Below are 18,134 nucleotides of genomic sequence, written 5' to 3'. Positions count from 1 at the left end.
TGAGCCATCTGCCATGTGAAGCTGTCACACTGGCAAGTTGGCAAGAGTGTACTGCCATTCATGGTCAGATGAGGTCATTCTGTGTCTGCCTCTCCTGAGGAGCATGGGGACAGCAACCTTCCTACTTATCACTCACTCTACACACCACCGCGTGCGCGTGTGTGTGTGTGTGTGTGTGTGTGTGTGTGTGTGTGTGTGTGTGTGTGTGTGTGTGTGTGTAGGGCAGAGTCTCATAAAATCCTGCTAATCTCTCATCAGCAGAACATTCAAGAAATGAGAAACTCTGAGGATAGAAGAGAAGGCGACTTCTGTTTGTTATGTCTGGTCAGAAGCCAGGAAGGAGCTCTGAGCCCCTTGTTCTCCTGAAGTCAGAGTTGAGAGTGCTAGCTGAAGGGCTGGCTTGCTGAGTCAGTGGTCCTGGGGCCACAGGCCCAGGAGTCAGAGCATCAGGCAAGAGAGACAGCACAAGGGCTCTTTATAAGGACAGGCCCCACAGGGGAGCCTGGGTCTCCCTGGCCTCCCCCTGGCCTCCCAGCTGGCCGCAGCGCCTGGGCTGCATGGCAGAGCTTGCCTCTTCTTGCTTCAGAGGGCCCACTGCCCCCACACCAGGAATGACTCAGGGTCTGGCAAGCAGAAACTGCTTCGAGCCTTTTTCTTTTTTGTTCAGCCTCTGGTGGGGGAGCTCAAGGCCTTGTGTATCCAGCAGGAAGATGTGACCCCTTCCCTTTGGCAAGCCTCCACCACCAAATAGGAGGGACTTGCATATGCCTGGCCCCTCATTGTCTTGCAGCTCTGTGCCCCTGGTCTTCTCAAGGGGAGCTTATGCTCCCATTCAGATGGCCTACTGTAGTCTGTAGGAGACACAGTTGCACTTCATTTATGGGCAGAAAGCCTTTGTCATCCATAGGGTGGGTGGGTGTGTGTGTGTGTGTGTGTGTGTGTGTGTGTGTGTGTGTGTGTGTGTGTGTGTGTGTGTGTGTATTACAGTGTTATTATGCATGTGTGTGGACATGTAAAAACCAGAGGTTGACATTGGGTATTCTGTCACTGTCCACCTTAGTTTTTGAGACAGGATTTCACAGAAACACACACAACAGACTGTTGTGACCCGGCATGTCTCAGATCTAAGTCATGACAGCCATGAGGTGTTAGACCCCCGAAAACTCAAGTATCCGGGGTCCCAGGCCACGACCACGGTCACCCCAATCACCAGGCGGATTCGAGAGCTTGCTGCAAACTGCATGAGGCTTTATTGTAATTTAACGAGCTAACCCCATGTTAGCTCGGGTCTTTCACCCACTCGCCATGGCGGACAGCTAGAAAAGAGGGCTCCTAGGGTCTCCCAAAAGATCTTATAGGGCAGCGTAAGGGGAGTGTCTAGGGGTACGCACAGGCTCGCGATTGGTGTGCCTCCAGGCTTGGAGGGCTTGCCCTGTGTTGATTGGTCAACTGGTTGTTATGGCCCATAGGCCCTCCCAGGGTGGTTGCTATGCTCTCTACGTCATTGCTGTGCGCTAGTCCGTAAAGCACACCCAGGGTCGTAAAGCATAGCGCCACCAGCTAACTTCTGATTGGTTCCTTGTCACAAGGCAGGCATCTGACTTTCTAGTGACTAGGTCAAGGTCATAGAAGCACATGTTCAGCTGTTATGGCTGCCGAAAGGGAAGCTGGTTCCTTCAGAGGTTCTACCTGAGTGGGGGTACGTGGACCTGGAAACTCCTAGCAACCCAGCAGCGATAAAGACCAAACACAGGCATCTTGTCATCTTTAAAGAGCTCTCAGTTCCATGTTGTAAAACTAGAGTCTTTTCTTTATTTTCCTTCTTTACGATGGTTTCTTAACCATCCTGCCATAAGCTGCGAGGAGACCATTTCTCTCCTCTCCTCCTCTCTGCTAGCTGGCTCCTAACCCTCTGTCCTCACATGTTACTCACACACCTAGCCCCTCTGCCCAGGTGCAGGCCGATTCAGATGCTTAGGCCCAATAGAGATGCAAACTAGGAGGCATATTACCCTGAGGCCATGGTAAACAATAGTAGCCCTACTGGCATTAACAATACAATAGTGGGCCAGAGCTTTCCAGTGCTCCTGTTTACTGAAGCTGGAGGCTGGGCCTCAAGATATTTCATAACAGAATTATTTGGTCCCCCACAACAGACACACATGTGCTAGAGTGACTGTGTGTCTACATCCAGCTTTTCCATGGTGATCCAAATTCGGGTCCTCATACTTGCCCAGCAAATGCTTCACCAACTGAGTAGTCCCCCCACCCTTTACTAGCTTTTTTACCATGGCCAAGTTAACTTCTAAATTTTAGTTTCTTCAAGATTTTACTGTACCATGTTTGAATTAAGCAAGATAAAGTATGTCAGGCACATACATAGTCTCCCCAGTGCCTGATACCTAGGAGGCAGTGGGGGGAAGGGGAGGTACTAGGGATCAGAGTCCAGGGCTTGGCATGCTAGGCAATCATTCTACCACCAACCTGCATTTCCAGCTCATAGCTTTTGAGACAGAGTCTCACTATGTATCTCAGGGTAATCTTGCACTACTGATCTTCCTGCTTCAGTCTCCTTACTGCCATGACTACAGACCTGTTTCCACTACTTTCATTAGCAGCTCCAGCTTGTCATTTGTTTGTTTGGGTTGTTGCTGGTTGGGTCAAGATCTCAATATGTTGCCCAGGTTAGTTCATGTGTTCCTCCTACCTCAGCCTCCTGAGTAGCTGTTGCTTTTAATTTTAGCAGTGTTGATAGTTTTTCTTTTCCAGCAGCCCATTTGGGCAACTGCTTGTTGTCAGACTTTAAAAAAAAAAAACAAAAAAAAAAACTGAAGCTAATACAAAGCACTTACTGTGCAAGCATGAGGAGCTGGGTTCAAATCTCCAGCACTCCCATGGAAAGCCAGGTATGGCTGTGCACACCTGTAACCCCAACACTATGGCTGAGGGTATGCTTGTAAATGCACCTTCACAAGTGCCTCCATGGGGTTCATCAGGAATGACCTGACATCAAGCTCTAATTCCTTGTGGCTTTGAAGTAACCAAATTGCCTTAACCAGAAAGAAGGCAGCACCAGTGCCAGCTGGCGGGGCATTTGTAGCTCTCCCCCAGTTGCCTAGATCCCAATCTGGTCACTCTGATTTACTCTGGAATCAGTTCTGAACTAGCTCAGATCCTCTATGTTACATGTCTGCTCATAGAGTGGACTTAATCGGGCTAAGAGGAAACAGATGGCATGGAGATGCCAAAAAGCCATTTTAGAGTACACCTGAGTAGTTTTGTTTTGGCCTCTCAGCTAAGCTTGGTGGTACATGCACTCAGAAAGTTGAGGCAAGAGGATCACAGGAGGCCAGCCTGGGTTGTAGAATAAAAGCCTATCCCAAAAAAACAAAAGCAACGATAAAAAGCCTAATAAGCAGGAGGGGTTGGGGAGTTGGCTCAGTGGATAAAGTAGCTGCTGCACAGGCATGGAGACCTGATTTCATTAAGGATTGCAGGGATTATTAGACTGCCAGCTCCTGGGAGTTCACTGACCAGCCTGCCTAGCCAAAGTGCTGAGTTCTAGGTTCCATGAAAGACTTTGTCTCAAATAATAAGGTGAAACAAAAATAAGAAAGGAGATTTAAAAGGAAGATAGAAAACAATAGAATAGTTTTGACATCCAAAGTTGACCTCTGGCCTCTACATATATGTGCACATGTATACAGGCACATCTACATTAATGCATACGTGCATACATACAATGAGTCATGATAAATTGAATTTGTTCCAGGAAGGCAAGTTAACCTAAAATTAGAAAGTTAATGTAGGGGCTGCAGAGCTGGCTTAGTGGAAAGTGCTTACCATGCAAGCTACATGATCTGAATTTGATCCCCAGAATTCACAGTAGAGAGAACCAATTTATGTAACCTTCATGAACCTGCATGTATACAAATAACAATAATAATAAACTGAAAAAATAATGAGGTATATAAATCCTTGTCACATCCCGGACAACTACAAATTTTGGTCTAAAAACATGTACACATTTTAAAAGTTGCCAAATAGTTCTGAGTGGAAACAGAATGAACTCCACAAATACACAACCCAAAGCCAGCAGAGCCCTTGTCCTGAGTTCGGGGCACTTCTTCCTTATTCTTTGTGTTTTGTCACCTAAATATTGCTAACTGGTAAACTGTGGGAACTTAAAGCTTGCACCTGGGCTCACTCCTTAACCTCCTCCTCACTTTGGATCTGTAGCTGGAGGACAGTGACACCTGCCTTTCCCGTTGAAGAAAGCTAGTGACAGCAGAGGGCCTCAACTGATGTCTGGCTCCTAGGAAGCAAGGTATATGCATTAGGGAGATATGATTTGGCTTGTTGTTAGTATCTGAGGCTGGGCCTCTCTGTGTATCCCAGGCTGGGTTGGGATGCCCATGGCTCAGTCTTCCCAAGAGCTGGCATTGCAGGTTTATGCCACTATGTCTGGCTTATCTTTTAATTTTTATAACTAGTGTTGTGTTTAGTTTTGCCTTTATTCTAACTTTATGTGCGTAAATACTTGTAAGGATGAGCATGGTGACACATGCCTATAAATCCTAGCACTCTGAGAGTTGGAAGCCACCCTGAGCTACATGAGACCCTGACTCCAAAAAAAAAAAAAAAATAGTGACTAGCTGGGTATGGAGGGTTGTTTCTGAGTTTGAGGCCAAACTAGGCTACAGTAGTGTGAGGCTCTACTACCGCCACCACCACCCTACCCCCAAAATAATAACTTTGCCCTGACTTGTTAGGCAAACATTACATTTTTTTGAGATGCATTATATACACATGATGATCATAACCTGTGTGTTTGTGGTGTTATATTAATTAATGGCAGGGATGAGCTGAATGTCCACTGAACTTAGAGGTAGATGGTGGTCACTTCACACTGGGCAGCCTGTCTGAACCATCCTCTTTGGAGCAGTGACTCTCCTGGCAGGTTCCTGGTCCCTGAGACTTCTTCAGCGTTAAAATTACACCCCCAACACTAACAAGCCAGGCACTGCTTGCTCATCCCCTCACTTGTGAAAAGTGTCAGGGTGTCCTTGCTCTGATACCACACTATATCTGTGTTTGTGTATTGGCTTTGAAAATGTTCTCAGAGCTAAACCTGATAGCACAGGCCTGTCAACCCATCTACTCTGGAAGCTGAGACAGGAGGATTGCAAGATTAAGATTAGCCTGGACAGTTTAGCCAGAGATCGTCTCAAAATGAAAACTAGAAAGAGGGCTGTGGTTAGGGCTTAGTGATTGATCCTTGCCTGGCATGTGAGGCTCTAGTCCAGTCCTGGGGAGGGGGATGGGGGTGGTGCTTCTTCAGTTTTCATTTCTAATTCAAGGATTATTGGGAGTTTGAGCTACTGGGTGTTTTGGGTTCCAAGTCTTTGCTCTGTTGGGTATGGGGTGAAAATCCAGGGGCTTTCCACAAGTAGCTGAAGAAACAGGTGCTGACTCACCCATGTTCAAGGCTGGAACTTCCCAACAGGCTATGGGGTTTGCTAATTGTTTATTAGCAGCTCTGCCAGTCGGTGGGTGGGTTTTCCTCATTGCTGGGGGCCAGTCTAGACAGATGCTAGACAGTGGGAAGTCAAGGGGTCACTAAGCTAGGAAAGAAGAAATATCTGACAAAGTCAGTCTTTTAAAACACACATTGGGCGGGGCAGTGGTGGCGAATGCCTTTAATCCCACCACAGATGGAACTCTGAGTTCGAGGACAGGCAGGGCTGTTACAAAGAGAAACCATGTCTTGAAACCCCACCACTGCCAAAGGAGAGAGAGAGACAGAAACAGATACACATTGGGCTGCTGAGGTGACTCAGTAGGTAAAGGTGCCTACAAATTGTTCTCTGACACATGCACACACCATGGTGTACAGGCACACACGCATGCACACACTCAAATAAATAAACTATTGAAAAAACTTAAAAGAAAGCCAGGTGTTGTGACACACACCTATAATCCCAGCCTTCAGGAGGCAGAGGCAAATAGGTCTCTCTGAGTTCAAGGTCAGCCTGGTCTACATAGCAAATTCCAGAACAGCCAATGCTATATGGTGAGACTTGTCTCAAATAACAGCTACAAAAAAAGAATTTCTAAAGGGTTTGGAAGGAGTGAAGATGTGTATCTTTATGTAGTAAACAGGACCTCTGAGGCTCAAGGGACTGCTAGGGTTGAGGGCACACAGGGAGCATGACTTTTTTTTTTTATGGCTCATAGTTTCCTATCCCTAAAATACTGCTTTCTATAAGCTGGATAACAAACAAACAGCCACTATATAGCAGTTTAAAGCTGCAGATGCCTAGTGTACAGGTGGTGTAATGTATATAAGCAGAGGGTAGGGGACAGGACTGGGCTGTCAGGTCCTCAGCAGTCTATGTGTCATCTATGCCCTTATCTCAGTTATGTGACTCTTGTCCCCATTCTCTTTCTTGATAGTTGTCAATGAAGACCATTCTCAGTTCTACCTTGTTACCTACCACCCTGACTGTGTCCTCCAAGGCCCCTGTGCACATCCCATCTGTGCTGTCCCACTACTGCACTAAACAGGGACTCCTTCCTTTTGCTAATACCACCACCTAAGTTAGCAACAGGGACATGTCTCACAGTAGTCAACCTTGAAAGCATACACAAAGACTGCTCCAGACTTTTGAGAGACCCGGTCAGAGGAGGTACACAGTGTTCCCAAGGGTGATACCCAAGACTGTCTTTTGTCACCCATACATGTGTGCATGCGCACACACACACACCCCAAATAGGGACTCCCTCTTCTTCTACTTATCCTGCTGCCTCAGTAAAACCAAGATGGATGGCCCCGCCTATGAGCTGTGACCCCTGTCCAGCCTGCTGAGATGACGTGGTGGAATAACTGCAATCCAGCAGCTTCCTGTCTTTGTGTTGGGGGAGGGGATATGTGGGCCGAACCAAGAGAGGGAATAGTCAGCATAGGGGTTGAGCCACTTGGCCTCTGGACAGTTGCTTCCTTGCATGGAGGGTGGGAACTGCTGTGTCAGGAGCCCATGTTGCCTGGAGACATGAGAGCTTATTTCTGGGCCTCGGATACCTCTTCTTACCTTAGAACTTGGCTGCAAACCATCAGGACCACCTTTGCTGCTTACCATGGTGCTGAATTAAGGGAAACTTCAGTGCTGCTGTCCCTGAAACAAAATCCTCTCTTTGAGTCATCCCTGTGGCCGCCCCACCAGAGCAGGAAGGAAGTGACTATTCACCTCTTCCTCTGGGCCATCTGGGACAAAGGACAGAGAGACAGACAAACAAGGGCCAGGCTTTGTGTGCATCTCAGCACACAAAGAAGAGAAGGCTGAGGCAGGAGGATCATTAGTCCAGGACAGCTTAGGCTGCATAGTAAGACACACACACACACACACACACACACACACATTTCAAAGGTGTAAACGAAACAAACCTCACTTAGGGATTGGTTGGCCCTGTTCTCAACTTTTTGTCAGAAACCACAAGCTATAATGGGTGCTCTGCCATGGCCTCTCCTTGTGGAAGACTTAGAATGTGCAACTTTGAAAATAGCTCAGATGGCAGGGTATTTGCCCCACAAGCATGTGGACCTGAGTTTGAGTGGTGGCCCATGCTTGTAATCCCAGCATTTGTAGGCAGAGACAGGAGGAACTCTGGGGTTCAATGGCCAGTTTAGCCTGGATGATGATCTCCAGACCACTTAGGGACTCTTGTTTCAGAGGAGGTGGACAATCTTCCTGAGAATGACACCCAATTGTCTTTTGGCCTCCACACATGTGCATGTGCACACACACATACGTGCACTCTTTGACGCATAAAGTAAAAGAATAGTTTTTGTCCTGGCGCTGTCTTGTTGCACACATGTGTATATGACCTTACCTTTGTACACATGTGAGAATGTACAAAGTAAAGCAGCAGGTAAACCCAGGCCCACTGCCATCTCTCAGAAGAAGGTGCTCATGGAGTTTAGAAAGCCACATTGTAGGGATTCATAGAGGAATTGTTTTCCAGTCTTTAGCTTGCTTGCCTCCTTGCTTACTTTTTTTTTATAATTATTGTTATTACATGTATTGTGTGTGTGTACACACACACAGGCACATGCCTGCTGTAGCACATGTGCAGAGGTCAGAGGAAAGCTTTGGAGTCACTTTTTGATTTCTACCTTCATAGGTTCCAGAAATCAAACTCAGGTCATCAGCTTTGGCAGCAAGTGATTTTACCACTGAGCCATCTTGCTAGCCCAGCCTTTGATTTTAAAGGAAGCTTTGTATGCTGTTAACACCCCACCACCATACACACACACACACACACACACACACACACACACACACACACACACACACACACACACACGACATTCTTATTAGTCACCACATAGCAGCCTCTGGGCTCCTCTGGGGCCCTGTGAATGCCCCAGTTAAAGGCATTCAGTTAGAGGGCTGGGCCATGAGTGATTGCACACAGGGGGGCATGGTTGTTCGGTGGCCCAGTTTGTGTCCAGAAGAAATAATCGCTAAAGATTCTCCTTGTTCTGTGTTACGAATCACAAATTGCGACTAGAAACTAGATTGCCTGTCCTTGTCCCCTCTCCTTAGGACTTAATGTTTTCACAGACAGCACCCAAAGCCCTTTGGGACATGTGTGTCATAGGCAAAACTACACACCAGCCAGGGTTTTTCCTTCTGGCTTTAGCCCCTGCTGATGGTGTGGCCTGGAGATGCCAGTATCCACCATCTACACCAGAAGGCTGCAGGGAAGCACCAAGAAGAAGAATTTGAATCTGGGGCTGAAGCTACAGGAAAAACAGTTGTTTCGTTTACTTGTTTTGAGACAGAGCCTTTTGTATCACAGGCTGGCTTCCAACTGTCACTATAGCTGAGGGTGGCCTCCTGCCTCCATTTCCCAAGTGCCAAGATTATAGGTGTGCTCACTACACCCAGTTTGTATGGTGTTAGGATGGAACTCAGGGCTTCATACTGCATGCTAGGCAAACACTCCAGCAACTGAGCAACATCTGTAGCCCCTGAAACAGCTTTTCTTTCTTTCCTGTTTTTTTGGTGGTTTTTTTTTTTTTTTTTTTTTTTCCCAAGATAGGGTTTCCTCTGTGTAACAGCCCTGGTTGTCCTGGAACTCGCTTTGTAGACCAGGCTACTCACTGAGATCGGCCTGCCCCTGCCTCCCAAGAGCTGGGATTAAAGCCATGCTCCACCACCACCCAGCCTTTTTGTTTGTTTTTAAGTTGTGGGGTTTGGGGATCACTTTTGCATGGTTGTTGTTTTGTTTCTCTGAAATAGGGTATTGCTCTATAAGCCTACCTGGATTGGTACTCTCTGTGTAGCCCAGGTTGGCCCTAGCTATGGTAACTCTGTCTCAGCTTCCCAAGCATTGGGATTATAGATGTGTACCACCACACCTGTATTATATTTTAAACTATCTGTACTATCCTAGTTGCTTTCCATTTTTTGTGACCCAGAGCAGCTTGGGGGAGGAAAAGGATTTATCTGCCTTACACTTCACCTCACAGCTCATCACTGAGGGAAGACTGAGCAGGAACTCAAGGAGGAACCTAGAGACAAGAACTGATGCAGAGGCTGTGGAAGAACACCAAGCACTGTCTCACTTCTCCTGGTTTGCTCATCCAGCTTTTTATACAACCCTGAACTTCCTGCCCAGGGGTGGCACCATCCACAGTAGGCTTAGCACTCCCATGTCACATACATCATTAACCAAGAAAATGCTCTCCAGAGTTGCTACAGGCCAGTCTGATGTAGACACTTTTCTGCCTTCCTAGATTTTGCTTTCCTGTTTGCACAGCAGAATAGCCCTGTCATCATCCCCCACCCCTACCCCATCCTTTCATTTGTTACATTGGCTTCCTCCATCAAGACTGAGCTGTGACTGTTTCTTTTCATGACAGGGAGAATCAGTGAAGTACTTCCTGGATAACTTAGACCGGATTGGCCAGCTGGTGAGTAGCCCACTTCTTCCTACCACCTTAGTCTACCATCTAGGGTTAGAACACCTGGTGTGTAGACCAAAGCAGACAACAGCTCCAGCAACACCATGGACCAGCTTATCACATCTAGTTTCTATAAGTTATTCCATCTGTTATGTTCCCAGCTCTACATACCTGGTCTTAGAGAAGAAATTGCCCTATGAGTATGGCTTCACCCCATGCACTGTGAGAAACAGAGGAGCCCTGGCTATTGCCAAAGGAGGCTTTCCTGTCACTCTGGTAGAAAATTTATAGCATATTCCAAGGCAAGCAGTATGGAGAAACCTCAGGAAAAGTGGTGATTGTTCCCAACCAGCCTCAGTGACCTGCCTGGCTGTCCAAGAGCACCTCCATTGTCACTGCCTCCTCACAAACTCTTGGTTCTAGATGTGGTGGAATGATATCCCAGCACTCAGCAGGCCTAGGCCAGAGGATCAAGAGTTAGAGGCCAGCCTGGGAGGTCCTGTCTCAATAAAACATGACAATAAGATCAGTGTACATGGCTAACAAAACTGAAAAGCACAGTCACACCACCATAGTGCTCCTGAAGAACTAGCAGAGGCTCCCCAGTGCTGGCCAACATCCAGGCAGTTTTGAGACTTCTCCCTATTGCCTGGTGAATTTTCCTTGGTGATACTGTTATTTTAACATTTTGAGCAGAACTGACATCCTGATGAGCCCCACTCATCACGGGTGGGTAATGTCACTGAAATGTGTTGTCTGTAGATTTTCTCCTCCCTGCTGGGTTTCCCCCCCCCCATTTTGATTTATTGACTGAAATACCCATATTATTCATCCATTTGAATGTCTTAGTCTGTATCTCACTATTCTGTCCTCATAGTGTAGTGGACAGTCACTACAGTGTTGGCCACAACCTGTTGGCTTTTTGGCAAAACTGTGACATGAGTAGTCAAATGTTCTGGTCCCTGAGGCCTTCAAAATGCTGAGTCAAAGGGATTTGAAAGTTGCTAAAGTTAGGACCTTAGGGTGTTCAGTGACAGAGCACCTGCCTAGAATCCCCCAATGAGGGGCTGGGGTGTTGCTCAGTGGTAGAGCATGCAAGAGGCCGTTTTATCTTCAACACCAAAAAAAAGTTTTCTAAGAAAAACATACTAAATGTCTCATTGGGTTCACTTAGATCTCATTACACAACCTAAATCAGATTAGTCAATAGGAAGGTTTAGAATATATGTGCTCTGGAAGCTAGAAAACTAAACATCTATGATATATAGAAACAAATGAAAAAGATGATTAATTTCTTCTGGTGAAGAAGACAGACGAAATTTTACAGAAAGCTCAACTGAAGATTCTGGCCATTCTGTCTCAAGCCAGAGAGCTTGTATTCACTGTGAGATGAAATGTTTGATCCTGCTGCTTTGTTGTGAGCTAGATTTATAGCTCTGTCCATAAGACTTGCTTTTGGTGTTTGGTTAAATGTTCTTGCAAGAGTCCTTGTATCTTTCTTCTGCAGCCTGTCTGCTGCCAGCTTTTTTATGTTCATCCTTTCCTGTTTTTCTTCCTTCTCAAATATCTCCCTTCATTATGTTTTCCAGAACTACTTCCCTAGTAAGCAAGACATCCTGCTTGCCAGAAAGGCCACTAAGGGAATCGTGGAACATGACTTCGTTATAAAGAAAATCCCATTTAAGATGGTAGATGTGGGTGGCCAGAGGTCACAGCGCCAGAAGTGGTTCCAATGCTTCGACGGGATCACATCAATCCTGTTCATGGTGTCCTCGAGTGAGTATGACCAGGTCCTTATGGAGGACAGGCGCACCAACCGGCTGGTGGAGTCTATGAACATATTCGAGACCATCGTCAACAACAAGCTCTTCTTCAATGTCTCCATCATCCTCTTCCTCAACAAGATGGACCTCCTGGTGGAGAAGGTGAAGTCGGTGAGCATTAAGAAGCACTTCCCGGATTTCAAAGGTGACCCGCACCGACTGGAGGACGTCCAGCGCTACCTGGTACAGTGCTTTGACAGGAAGCGCCGGAACCGCAGCAAACCCCTGTTCCACCACTTCACCACTGCCATAGACACCGAGAACATCCGCTTTGTGTTTCATGCTGTGAAGGACACAATCCTACAGGAGAACCTGAAAGATATCATGCTGCAGTGAGAGACAGCCCCTCTGCCGTCCTCTCATGGCCTCCATGGCCCATGGTCACATGTCTCTGGTGTGTCGTCGCCTGCATAGACCTGCAGTGGGCATCTCAAATCCACAACGTCTAATACCTGGCTCAAGAATGCTGGACTGCCAACCACACCAGCGAGCTCCAGACAAGAGGACGTAGGAGTGTCAGTGATAGCTACTGAATCCGGGGACTGTGAAACTACTGAATCTACACCATTGTTCTGGTGTTGATCTGTAAACCTGGTAACACAGCTTTCTCCCTCCTTACAGAAACTGTTCCTTGCTGACACAACTTAACCAAGATTCAAGCACACACGTGCTCTCATTGATAGAAACACAAACCCAGCTGGCCTTGCAGGTGGCTCTTCCCTCTGACATGTAGATCTCACTAAGATACACTAATTCAAAAGCTTAGCCTCACGTTAGGCTGTAGAGGGGCATGCGATGCTGCTAAGCTCAGAGTGTCCAAGCTCAGGCCACAGTGCCACCTCCCAAAGTGAGCACACTGCCTTTAAAATTGTGCCAACATCCTCAAGAGTCCCCACTCCAGCCAACAAGCCGAGCCAGATGTCCCCACTCCCTGCTGTAGAGAACAAGGTGGGAGCTGTGACGCTGCCTTAATGCCCCAGCAGCCACTCACCTTGTCTGCATGCCCAGCAGGACCCAGTGTGGAGAGGTGGCATTTGGAGTGGCTGTGGCTGGCCTGTATACACAGTGGTGCTCTCTACTCCTTCCCCCATCCCTCCACAGCCAGTGGCAAAGACACATAACCAAGTAGCCTTGTAAGTGGCCCCTATGCCTTACTTGATAATTGATGGCATGTAGTGTCCTCTGTCCTGGGCTCTGAAAGCAGGCCAGAGAGATGCTCTGCAATTCTAGAGCATCTTCATGCCTTGGTGGCCACTTGGTGGGCCCCAGCCACTAACCCTTCAGGAGAAGCCTGGGCTCTGCATACCACCCCTCACCGTTGCCTTCACACAGTGTGCTCTGCTCTCAGAGTTGCTGGCAGGCCACCTTCTGTCACTGCACACAATGACAATAGGCACCCTCTATACTCTGGTCCATGAGGGTACAGAAGGCTGAGGACATAAGCACAACCTGCTACATCTCAGCCTGTCCTGCCCAGCTTCCTGGCAGGTGTTGCACTGTTTTACAATCTATTGCATTCCAGATCTGCCCCTCTGTACATTATTTTCTAGGAGCTGGGGAGGGGCTTATAACTTCCTAGAACCCCAGAGGGTGCTTTGGCTCACTAACACATCCAAGGGCCCTATCTGCAGCCACACTGCTCCTAAAACTTGGTCCCTGTTGCATCCTGGTCTTGGCTCATTTCAGCCACCAGACAAATAGGATTCTTGGAGCAGATTCTAAGCCAGGAGAAGGGGGGCTGCTTCTGAAACCCCGCTATTGCAGTGCTCGCACTGATTAGGAAATAGCAGTCAGTTTCTCACTCACTTGCTCTTGCTCTCTGCTAAAGAGTTTATATATTAGCATTTGCTGAGCTTCTGGCTCTTTCCTTTGGAAAGAAAACAGCCATTCTGCCTGCTTCACCAAGTCTTCATGAGCAGAGGGGATGTGGCCAGCAGCCATGCCCAGCTCCTCAGGGGTCTTAGGTCTACACACAGTAAGCATCCTTGCCAGGTGCCCCATGTATCTCAGTCAATGACGAGACCTCAAGCAGACACAAGCTGTTTCCCCCGGCCACTGTGACTGAGGCAAGTGGTGGGGTTGTCAGGGAAGAGTGCTGTCCCTCTGACAGTCTGACATATGTACCAGTCACTTTCAAAGCTGGAAGCGTGTGAGTAGTAGCAAGATGTGAACTTCCAACTAGCTGAGCAAGTGGATGGCCAGAGGCCCAGCGGCTTGGACCAGCCCAGCTCTGGCCCACCGCCTTGGTGAGCTGATCCTAGCCATATCCTCTGTTAGGAAGCCCCCACTCTGTGATCCATGAAGTGGTGCAATTGGAAAAGGAGATAGTTTGCAGGGCGAGGCTGAAGTCATTTACAAGTCTCTACACACAGATTGTAGTCAAGTTTGTCTCCCAGACCGTAGGCTTTTGTATTTTTTTATTTTAATTTCACTGTTACCCTTGACTATTGTCCTTTTTATTGCAGTGTTGGAGAAGCAGAAGGTATTTATGCCTCCTCTATTACTGCAAAAAATAAATAATGTAACAATAAACTTTCTTAAAACTCAGACTGCTTCCTGCCTAATAGACTATAGGTGTTAAAGAGCAGGGTTGTGGGGAAGGGGGACATTCTGAGAAGTGGTCTTAACTCCTGTACCGAAATTATTTCAAAGTTCTTGAGTCACTCTGTCATTTAGTGTGACTAGGATTTCTAGTCTTGTAATTTCCCTACCCACATGAAAAGCCAGGAGTAGTGCATGCACCTGCAACCCCAGCCCTTGGAGAAGCAGCCTCAGGCCCCAATAAGACACCTTGTGTCAGTAAACATGGTGGACAGCTCCTGGGGAACAACCCCCAAGGATGACCTCATGCACATACACACACATTAATAATAAAAACAAGCCAAGCTGATGGATGTGACTGGCTAGCTCAGGGTCTGAACTAGTTTGGTTTGTTAGGGTTCCACTGGGGCAGTAGCCCAGGGCCAGTTGCCCTCCACTTCACACTGGTGTTGACATTGATTGGGTAGGTCTGGCTTGAAGATTCGAGCATCACACCTCTAGATGTTGTTCAAAATGAGTCCTTGGTTTTTCTTTGCTTAGTATAAAACACCAGTTACTGCTCAAAGCCAACACTCACTTTCCCATCCCAACAGCACAGCCTTCTTTACTTGAAGATTGACTATTGGAAATTTTAATTCTGTGTACCTGAGCCTGGCAGGTCAGAGAGTCATCATAATTGCCATTGTTTTTAATGAAAGTCCCCCAAACACATGTACATTAAAATGCACCTTACCCAGGTACAGCGTCATACACCTTGAGAGGTAGTGGGCAGAAGGAGCAGGAGTTCAAGGCTGTCTACTACTGCTTACACATTCAAAGCCTGGGGTGCATGAGACCGACTCTAAAGGAGCCAGGGAGATGGCTGAACAGATAAGAGCACTTACTACACAAGCATTAGGACCCAAGTTAAAATCCAGAGTACCCACATAAAATGTCAGTTGTGGATGTGTGCTCCTTCACCCCTAGCACTATGGAGGACGGGGACAAGTGCTTGCTGGCCACCAGCACTGCTCCTAGTAGGAGACCCTGCCACAAGGGAGAATGATAAAGCAGGGTACTGGACATCCTTTGGCCTCTGCTCATGAACATAGATGTGCATCCCCACCTGCTAAAAAACAAAGGAGTTGCTCACTTCACAGAAACACCAAGAACCAACCAAAGTACTGCATGAGCTAGTGGTAGTGGAGACACTTCTGCACCAGGTTGTTTGTTGGAGAAATAACACTGGTTCCAGCCTCTGCCAGGCAGCATCATAAGTAATGCCAGGAAACATAGTGGTTAGGGGCTTCCTGTTCTAGCCCTGGAACTGGTGGACAGAACAAAGAGGGTTGTTCCTCACCTTGATGCCTTTACTGTGTCACTTACCCAAATGACCATGATCCCAGCCATTCCAGCTCTTGGCAGAGCTGTTTCATGGGACTGAGGATCTCAGTAACTGGTTTTCTCCTTTATATTCAGTCCTTGGTGTGGTGGTTAGTTTTAACTGTCTACTGCCGAAATCTAGACTCACTTGGGTAGAGTTTCAAGGGATTGTCTAGAAAAAGTTTGCCTGTGGGCAATCTGTTGAGAGATTGGGTCTCTACTGCTGGCAGCCAGCAAAACCCAGTGATCCTATCTCCCCTCCTCCCTGGGATCACAAGTACACAAGAACATGCATGGCTTTTTATGTGCGCTTCTGGGATTTGAACTCCGATCCTCATGTTTGAGTAGACAGGGTCTAGTGTATCCCACAGTGGCCTCTAATTGCTCGTTGATGTGTAGCTGAGAGTGAGCCTGGTACTGATCATTTTGCGTCCATCTCCTGAGTGCTGGGGTTATAGCCAGGTACCACCAGCCCTGGTTTATATAACCCAGCACTGAAAATGGAACCCAGACCCTCCTGAATGCTGGGTACACACTCTGCCAACTAAGCCACATCCCCAGCCCAATAACCCAGCTTTTGAAATCTGCTGCAAGAAATGCAAAAGACCAGGGGACAGTGGCTGGCAGCCCTTCCCTGGCTCAGCTTTCCCCAGCATCACCTCTCATTGCCGGCTGGAGCCCAAAATAACTCAGGTTTATTTTTGAGTTTGGCTTCTTGGGTAAGAAGCAAATGAAAACAAGCTTTCAATCAAGAGGCTTGTTTTAAAAGGCAATTTCCAAGAAACATGTAGGGGTCACTGTGGGTTCAGCCCCACCCAGCATGCCGTGTTCTCTGTGATAGTCGGCAGGTTACAGGCCCCCTTACTTGAGGCTGCGGAGGGATTGAGTCCCCCAAGGGTTCTGTTTTACTAGGTTCTGTTTTACTAGGATTTATTATTGCATGTTTGTGCAAGTGTGCCACGGCATGTGTGTGGAGGTCAGAGGACAACTTTGTGGAATTGATTCTCCTAGATTTACATAGAGGATCAAATTGTCAGACTCACAGGGAAAACACCTTCACCCACTGAGCCATCACATGGGCCTGGGTTTTGTTCTGTTTAGTGTACCTCCAGCTTTCCACCCTGTGGAGAGTAAGTATGTAGAAGCTTCCAGAAGCTTCAACAGAGCTGAGTGGGGGCTGCCCAGGAGTTGGGGTGCAAGTCCCCAGTTATCTGTGCATCTCCTTATTCTGCCTATTTTCTCACAGAGTTCAAAGAACACTATGAGCGAAGGTAGAGGGCTCATGCAGGGCAAATAGCCTAAATTTCATTCAGCTCCATGTTGCTGAGCTACAGTGATACATTGCTTCTGATCTAATGAAGCTTGCCTGGAGATCAGAATGCAAAGCCGTCCACACTATTCAGCCATAGAGGTTAGGTAGTGGTGCCACACACCTTTAATCCCAAGACTCAGGAAATGGAAGCAGATGTCTCTGTGAGTTCAAGGCCTCCCAGGGCTACATGAGAATGAATCAGTCTAAAAGAAACAGAGCTCACACCTTTAATCCCAGCACCAGAGAGGTATGTATTTAGTCTCCAGCCACATTGAGGTCAGATAGAGGTAAAAGCTCTGGTGGCTTAGCTGCTTTGCTTCTCTGATCTTCAGGCTACCTTGAATACCCTTTCCCTATAATGAGATTGATGACTTAAATGCCATCATGGAGCCTTTACCCAGTAGCTGATGGAAGCAGCAGCAGAGATTCACAGCTAAGCACTGAGCTGAACTCCTAGAATCCAGATGTAGAGAGGGAGGAGTCATGAGCAAAGGGGTCAAGACCATGCTGGGGAAATCCACAGAAACAGCTCACCTGAACAAGGGGGAGCTCAAGGACCCCAGTCTGACATCTGGGAAACTAGCATAAGACTGAACCAGGCCCCCTGAACTTGGGTGTCAGGAGGCCTGGGCAGTCTATGGGGCCTCTGGCAGTGGAACCAGTATTTATCCCTAGCATACGAATGGGCTTTGGGAGCCCATTCCCTATGGAGGGATACTCTCTCATGTTAGATACACAGGGGAGGGTCTAGGTCCTGCCCCAAATGATGTGACAGACTTTGATGATCCCCCATCGGAGGCCTCACCCTCCCTGAGGAATGGAGGGGACGGGAGGGAGGGAGAGGGAACTGAATTGGTATGTAAAATAAGATTGTTTTTAAATAAAAAATAATTTAAGAAAAAAGAAGCCAAACTGGTCTACAGAGTGAGTTCTGGGAGAGCCAGGGCTATAGAGAGAGGCCCAGTCTCAAAAAAAGTTAACTTCGCCTACACACACACAAACATACACGTTCCTTTTCAAGACCTTTCCTGTCCTTCCCAGGCAGACATGGATGCAGCTGCATGTCCTCCAAACCCTGGTTGTCTCCGCCTGTTGGATCTACAGAGTGGCTCACCTTGGCACTGCT

General features: G+C 47.5%; 1 protein-coding gene across 1 annotated transcript in view; it reads left to right on the top strand.

Moving 5' to 3' along the window:
- Gna12 (G protein subunit alpha 12) overlaps positions 1 to 14,340 on the top strand; it is a 102,665-nt gene extending 88,325 nt beyond the window's left edge. Inside the window, exons 3-4 of the mRNA XM_027413532.2 lie at positions 9,929 to 9,979; positions 11,560 to 14,340. Of these exons, the coding sequence (XP_027269333.2) occupies positions 9,929 to 9,979; positions 11,560 to 12,129 (621 nt within the window). The 3' untranslated portion in view covers positions 12,130 to 14,340. The remainder of the gene's footprint in view (positions 1 to 9,928; positions 9,980 to 11,559) is intronic.
- The last annotated feature ends 3,794 nt before the right edge of the window (positions 14,341 to 18,134 follow it).

Source organism: Cricetulus griseus, chromosome 4 (assembly GCF_003668045.3).
Source record: "Cricetulus griseus strain 17A/GY chromosome 4, alternate assembly CriGri-PICRH-1.0, whole genome shotgun sequence".
Lineage (NCBI taxonomy): Eukaryota > Metazoa > Chordata > Mammalia > Rodentia > Cricetidae > Cricetulus > Cricetulus griseus.
The sequence above is the reverse complement of the archived record's forward strand: the minus strand, read 5'-3'. Positions and strand labels throughout refer to the sequence as shown.